The following is a 6,956-nucleotide window of genomic DNA, read 5'->3' as shown; positions in this document are numbered from 1 at the left end:
CCGGGGGGCCTGGGGGACGGGGTCCCCGCGCCCCAGAAGGTGCTCTTCCCCGTGGAGCGCCTCTCCATGAAGTGGGAGAGGATCTACCGGATCGGTGCCGGGCTGCAGAACCTGGGGAACACCTGCTTCCTCAACTCCACAGTGCAGTGCCTGACCTATACACCGCCACTCGCCAACTACCTGCTCTCCAAGGAGCACAGCCGCACCTGTGAGTGGGGAGGGCCGGCTCGGTGGGGGGCAGGAGGGCCTGCCTGTCCTGCTTCCAGTGCTACGCTCAGCATCTCTGCGCATGGCTCTGGCGAGGGCTGTGCAGGTGTCGGGATGCACCTTCTCTACTCCCTCCTGCCCATTTCTCCATTCCGAGGTCATTCCTGCATACGGCTTGCTTTTCCTGGCTGTAGCAGTGTTCTGAGCTCTGCATCCTGGTGTCTGGGAAGGCTTTGTCTCTGCTGGGCGTAGCCAGGACTAAGATGGGTCCAACGGGTTCTGCTGGAGTCCTGGGGGTCCCAAACAGCCCCTGCCTGTGGGGACTGTGTGAGGGCAGGGCAGAAGGCTGTGTACAGGCAGCGGGTGCTGTTTATGGGTGTCTTTGAAAGGGAGTCTGGTGGGCACTGCTCTGAGCTGTCACCAAGGGGAGCATGTGGGGCGCTCAGCCCCATCCATAGGGCTGCAGTGGGATCTGGCCTCAGGGACAACCTGTGGGCTCCTCCCGTGAGTGCCATTGACCTGATTTCCATCGACGTGGATGCTGCCTTGCCTGGGGGGTTGCAGTGGCTGGTACTGTGACTGGGGCTGCGCCAGCCGGGGTGGGGTGTGCTGGTCCCTGTGTACCCGGGATGCCCCAGAGTTGGGCAGAGCTCGTAGGGAAAACTGAGTGTGCCTGAGCTGTGTTGGTCCAGAGATACCCTGTACTGCCTCTGTCTCTTCTGGGTTTGTCCCCAATGTCCTGTCTTGTCTCCTGCTCCAGGTCACCAAGGAGGCTTTTGCATGATGTGCGTTATGCAGAACCACATGATCCAGGCTTTTGCCAACAGCGGCAACGCAATAAAGCCAGTGTCCTTCATCCGAGACCTCAAGAGTAAGGATGGTTGCCCTCCCCTTCCCTCTCGTAGCCATGCAGGAGAGCAGTGACTAAGGCAGGAGCGGAACCTTTGAGATCAGGACAGGTCTTGGCAGACAGCTCTGCTGAGATGACTCACCGAGCCTGCCAGGGACTGGTGACTTCATGGGCTGCGTGGGGCTTCCCTGTGGGGCTGACATCTGGTTTGGGTTGAGGGGGCTCAGACCCCAGAGTCCTTGCCCCGAGGGAGGGAGGGCCTGCGTCTGTTGCAGCACGGGCCAGGGCTGATTCCTCCCTCTCCTGCAGAGATTGCCCAGCACATCCGCTTCGGCAACCAGGAGGATGCACACGAGTTCCTGCGTTACACCATTGACGCCATGCAGAAGGCCTGCCTGAATGGCTGTACCAAGTACGTGGGGCCTCTGGTGGCCGGTCACTGCTCTTCTCCACTGTCCCCTCCCTGGTCCGCTGCGCCTGGGGGAGGGGACTGTGGGGACAACACGTCCCCCGGGTCGGACTCAGAGGGAGGTACTGACTCCAGGGGCCTTGGGTGGATGTGACACAGCTCTGGGCTGTTGTCTGCCTTCTCCCTTCTCCTGACACCTCCGCCCCAGCATAGCTGTGGTCCTGTCTCCAAATCCTGAGGCTGCTGTGGGTTTGGATCTTGTCCCAGTTGCCGAGGAATCCGAGCGTGCTGCCTAGTTCAGCCCCAGCTCTGTGGCTGAGCAGCTTTCCCCTGCGCCCTCCGTCCTGGGAAGCCTGTGTTGCCTCTGTCTGCAGTGCCCAGCTCTGAGCTCCGGCCAGGAGTTTCTGCTCCTTCTAGAGGAAGGTGCACGTCGGAGCCTGGTGCCACCCCTTGAGCTCCGGCACTGGGAGAGCAGACTGGCAGAGGCTGCGACTTCCCTCTGCTCCCAGAGCTCTGCAGCCAGTCTACTGGCCAGAGCACGTCGGGGAGCTGTCCTGAGGACACAGCGGTGGCCCGCGGGGGTGGCTGTTGTGGCAGGGCGGTGTGAGATCCGGTGCTACTGTCTCTAGGTTGGATCGTCAGACCCAGGCCACGACACTGGTTCACCAGATCTTTGGCGGTTACCTGCGGTCCCGTGGTGAGTGCTGGCTGCCGGGTAGATCCTGGGCCTGTGACTCTCAGGGCTGCTGGTTCCCGGAGAGCTGTGCAGTAAAAATCTTTTGGGAAAATTGCTAAGTATGTGTAAATTATCCAGAGCTGCAGTTGGTCAGGCTTGTGGTACCTGTGGGTCATCACCCTTGGGGCGATGGAAAAAGCTGTTGGCTGTGGGTCCCCAGCTTATTGCCACTGGCAAAGGAACCCGTGTTGCCGGCTCTCTAGAAACACTTGCTGTCCCAGCACGGAGTGGAATTGCCAGCCTTCCTCCCTGCCAGGCTGTCAATCCTGGCGCTCGCATCCCAGAGCCCCAACCCGGAGTGGGGGAACACTGCAGCTGCCTGTGCTGGGTGGTGGCGGGTGGAGGTGTTGTGCCAGGGTAGGCTCATTGCCCTTTCGTTTGCAGTGAAGTGCTCAGTGTGCAAGACTGTCTCAGACACCTATGACCCTTACCTGGACCTGGCGCTGGAGATCAGGGTACGGCGGCAGGGTCGGGGACGGGGAGGAGCTCGGCTCTCATGGGGGATGTTTCTGCAACTGCACCGTTACCACTGTCAAAGCTCCTTAACCTGCCAGTGTCGAGGCACGGTGCCGGCAAGAGGGAAGCAGCAGCTTCTGTTGTTGCACTGCCTTCTCTGTCTGGCAGGGCAGTGCCCGTTGCCTGAGTGTGAGCCACCACTCCTCTGTTGAGGCTCCGTGGTGTTGGGGGGCAGTGCAGCCGTCCCTCGCAGCATGTTCGGCAGTGCCTAGGTGGTGGCAGGCTTGCGGGTTTAGTGTCATCTGTGGCCCTGTGCTTGTGCTCTGTGTTATCTCTCAGGGCCAGCTTCTCGGCAGGGAGCCGGGCTGTCAGGTGGACAAGCCACTCGTGCCCTGACCTCTCTCCTCTGTCCTTGCAGCAAGCCGCAAACATAGTGCGGGCGCTGGAGTTGTTTGTGAAGTCAGATGTGCTGGGCGGGGAGAATGCCTACATGTGTGCCAAGTAAGTGTGTGTGGCTGTGGGCGGGAAGGGGCCTGCGGGTGTGCTGGTGGGAAGCAGGTGGAAATCCTGCCACAATACGGGAGGGCTTCTCTACCTGCTCCACGGCTAAACCATGAGGTTCGTGGCCATGGAAGCCAGCGATAAAGCCTGCCACTCCTCAGCTCCCTCCTCTCGTGAGGAGGACCTGGGCCAGCAGACGTGGCCGTGAGCAGGTGGCCTGGAGCGGTGCCTGGTGTCGGCAGCATCATTTCCGTGGGGTTTGCTGCTTGGCCAAGGCTGGCAATCATCTGGCTGGTGGAACAGCTTGAATAGCTTGAGGTCTTCCTGTGCAGATGCAAGAAGAAAGTGTCGGCCAGCAAACGCTTCACCATCCACCGAGCCTCCAATGTCCTCACGCTCTCGCTGAAGCGGTTTGCCAACTTCGGTGGAGGCAAAATCACAAAGGTGAGCGCTCGGCAATCCATAGCTGGGGGCGTCCCTTGCCTGAGGCCCTGGTGCCCAGGGCAGGGCGGGAGGTGGTCCAGTGCGCAGTGTGAGCTCTGCCGCAGTCCTGCAGCCCTTCCGCAGCTGTGCAGTGTGGTGGGAGTTTGGCTCATCCTGGCATCTTCCTCACCGTGACCTCAGCTCGGGGAGAGCAGGTCCCCCTCCCTCAAGAGATGGGACTCAGGACAGCTGGGTTGCTCTTGCTCTAGCAAAAGAGCTGTCTGCTGCGCAGGTTCCTGAGACATCCTCTCTCCGCAGGACGTGGGGTACCCCGAGTTCTTGAATATCCGCCCTTACATGTCTCAGAACAACGGGGATCCTATCATGTATGGACTCTATGCAGTGCTGGTGCACTCCGGGTACAGCTGCCACGCGGGGCACTACTACTGCTACGTGAAGGTGAGCCCAGGGCACTCTATTGGCACCCTGGTGGGCTGGTGGGTGCTCATGTCCCTGTAGTATGCAGGCAGGAGGGTGCTCAGCAGATGTGCATGGTGTGGAGCACTGGATGGGGGGGGACAGGCTGTGCTCCGCCGCAGGGAGCATGGAGGTCTGCTCTCGCAGAGTCCCCTTGCCTGCCCTGGGCCGCCTGTGGGTTTTGGGGAGAGGAGCTGTGCCGACGGGCGCTGTTCTGCTGCTCTTCAGGCCAGGAGGGTCCCTGGACACAGCCCGACCCCATTGTCTCTTCTCCTGCAGGCCAGCAATGGGCAGTGGTATCAAATGAATGATGACCTGGTCCGCTCCAGCAACATCAAAGTGGTCCTCAACCAGCAGGCCTACATGCTGTTCTACCTGAGGTGAGCGCGCCCCGTGTCTCCTGGCCCCTCTGCCTCCTGCACGCAGCGTTTGGGACAGGGCTGGTAGCACGTGCCTGACTGTGGGACAGATCATGGCCCATGTAGCCCCGATGCCCTTGTGCATGCTCTGGCTTGGAGGAGAGTGGCAGGGAGAGGTCCAGCCCCTTGTTACGGTTTTGCTGTAGATCAAAAGCACCTCACCTCCTCGGAGCTTCTGACTCCTCTTTCTTGTGCGCATCTCTGAGCGACTGGAACGCTCTTGTCAAACACTTGCAGTTAACACATACACTTCTCTGTCTTCACCAGAATCCCCAGCCCCAGGAAGAGCACGGAGGCGCCCATTGCCAAAGCTTCCTCCAGCCTGCCTGGCCGCAATGGCGGCGTCTCTGATCAGGTCAAGAAAACTGTGAATAACGGGCCCCTGTCTTCACCGCTGATGGGCCGGGTGAGTCCTGGAGGCTGCTCTCGGCCAGCGCTCCCGGGAGCTGCTGCCCCTCTGCCTGCTCTGCGAGGGCTGGTGGGCTGCAGCTCCGCAGGGAGGCGAGTGTGCTGCTCCGAATGGGCACAAGGGAGGACGGTTTACAGGAGGGATCCTGCTGAGCTGAGGGTTTTGTGTGGGCCTGGGAAGGGGTGGGGAGGGCAGTATCGCTCTGTGTCCCTGAGTTCTCTCCTCACTGAACTTCTTTCTTTGTATCTAGAGAGCAGACACGCTGCCAGGGAAGAAGCTGTCGGGGCCGGAGGAGGTTGGAGTCCCTGTGGCCCGCAGCACGTTTGGCACAGGGCCGAAGCTGTCGAATGGAACTGCTCCACCGAAGGTGCCCGCTGGGTCCCCGTCACCCAAACTGCCCCTCAAAGCCACCCACATGGCCACAGCGCTGCCCGATGACACAGCCCGGAGGCCCAAGAAGCCGCTCTCCTTCCCGCAGCTGCCTCCCACACCCAGAGCAGTTCAGGGCTTCTGCGACACCAGCAACGCAAGCAGGGCCAAAGCAGAGCTGCCCCGGCAGAGCTCCTGCGAGAGCAAGCAGCCACCTACCTCACCCAAGCTGCTGCTGGAGCCCAGCCCCAGCCAGGAGCCCAGGGGCGGTGGGGAGAACGCCGGGACACTGGAGAGGGACTCCTGCGGCAGCAGTGCTGCCAGCCCGGCGCACAGCGCGGTGGGGAAGCTGGCCAAAGCATCCCAGAAGGCCAAGAGTGAAACCAGCAGCTTCTGCACCTCTCAGGAAACGGACTGTGGCACGGACCTCCCTGCTGGCCCTGGCGCCGAGCCGGCTGCCCCTGAAGACTCCAAGCTGGCAAAATTGAAATCTTCCCTCTTGCCCAGTGCAGCTCTGGAGCTGAGCAGCACCATGTCACCGCCACCGGCCAAGAAGCTGGCGCTCTCTGCCAAAAAGGTGAGTCTGAGCATCTGCCCGGAGACTTCAGTAGGCGCCTCGTGCCTTCTGAACTGGGGCTTGTGTTGGGGGCAGGTGTAGAGCTAATGGTGGGTGTCTTGGTAAGCTGGAGGCGGGTGGGGAGAGCCCTCAGCCCCAGGGCGGTAGCAGTTGCTCTGCCCTCCCTCTGGGTCGGGGTGCGGGCCCAGGTCCCCGCTGTTGTGCACATCCCTGAGTGATGCAGGAGAAATGGCTCCTGCCTTCTTGCTCAGGGCAGAGGGGTGGCTGCGCCAGTCCCTGCAGCGGGGTGGCCTCACCAGCCTTCTCGGGGTGGCGTGTCCCCTGGGGTGAGTGGAAGCAGGTGACGCTGCAGCTGGAGGGCTGTGGAGTTGCCTCCTCCCTGGGCAGCAGCGAGGGACTGGCCCTCTGGGCGCTGCTGTGCAGCCGGGGCTCAGGATGGTGTGCTGGGGTTTCTGTTCTTTAAATTTCCTTCCTTCCTTTTTTCCTTTGTGCTTCTAACTGAAAACACTTCTGATTCTTCTTCTACCACCCCCCACTTCCCTCCCCCGTCTGTGTCTGTTCCCCTCCCCTTTCTCTGGGCTCCCCTTTTTATTTTCTCCTCTTGGCTCACGGAAACCTCTTTTCTTTAGACCACCAAGTTTTTATTTATGTCAATAACTGCAGGGCAGCACCCCGCGGAAGGCGAGCGGAAGTGATCGCCACGCACAACCTCACCCACAATTTGCTGACACCTACCCCACGAACACCACCCACCCCGACTCCACTCCCTGGCCTTTCGGCAAGTCGAGGTAAGCAGTGCCAGTTGCCCCCGGGCTCCTGCACAGCAGCAAGGCCAGTAGCAGCCATGGGGTACTCCACGAGGCAGCTGTGTGGCGTCGCAGCTGGCTCAGAGGGTGATTTTGGCAGCCAGCTTTCCTGTTCTCCTGGACTAGCAGAGCTTGCTCTGGATCCCAGAAGCAGGGCAGTTTCTCTGACTGTCGGCACAGGGTGGGAGGGAGCTTTGCAGGCTCTGACCATGGACTAGTGTCCTGTGGGATCAGGAGGCACCAGCCTGGTCTGGATCTTGCTCTGGGTCTCCCTTGTAACCTTCACCATCAGCATGTGCTGCAGCAACACGCACTCT

General features: G+C 61.0%; 1 protein-coding gene across 1 annotated transcript in view; it reads left to right on the top strand.

Annotated features, from left to right (window-relative positions):
- Positions 1-3: 3 nt before the first annotated feature.
- The window catches only part of USP36 (ubiquitin specific peptidase 36), a gene marked incomplete at its 5' end in the record, with an annotated part of 9,439 nt that continues 2,486 nt past the window's right edge, over positions 4-6,956 (top strand). Inside the window, 12 exons of the mRNA XM_009881301.1 lie at positions 4-208; positions 968-1,078; positions 1,367-1,469; positions 2,096-2,163; positions 2,587-2,657; positions 3,077-3,159; positions 3,492-3,603; positions 3,901-4,041; positions 4,339-4,439; positions 4,746-4,884; positions 5,138-5,833; positions 6,497-6,621. Coding sequence (XP_009879603.1) covers positions 4-208; positions 968-1,078; positions 1,367-1,469; positions 2,096-2,163; positions 2,587-2,657; positions 3,077-3,159; positions 3,492-3,603; positions 3,901-4,041; positions 4,339-4,439; positions 4,746-4,884; positions 5,138-5,833; positions 6,497-6,621 — 1,955 coding nt within the window. The remainder of the gene's footprint in view (positions 209-967; positions 1,079-1,366; positions 1,470-2,095; positions 2,164-2,586; positions 2,658-3,076; positions 3,160-3,491; positions 3,604-3,900; positions 4,042-4,338; positions 4,440-4,745; positions 4,885-5,137; positions 5,834-6,496; positions 6,622-6,956) is intronic.

The sequence above is a fragment of the Charadrius vociferus genome, unplaced genomic scaffold (assembly GCF_000708025.1).
Source record: "Charadrius vociferus isolate BGI_N301 unplaced genomic scaffold, ASM70802v2 scaffold373, whole genome shotgun sequence".
Taxonomy (NCBI): domain Eukaryota; kingdom Metazoa; phylum Chordata; class Aves; order Charadriiformes; family Charadriidae; genus Charadrius; species Charadrius vociferus.
This window is presented reverse-complemented; position numbering and strand designations above follow the sequence as displayed.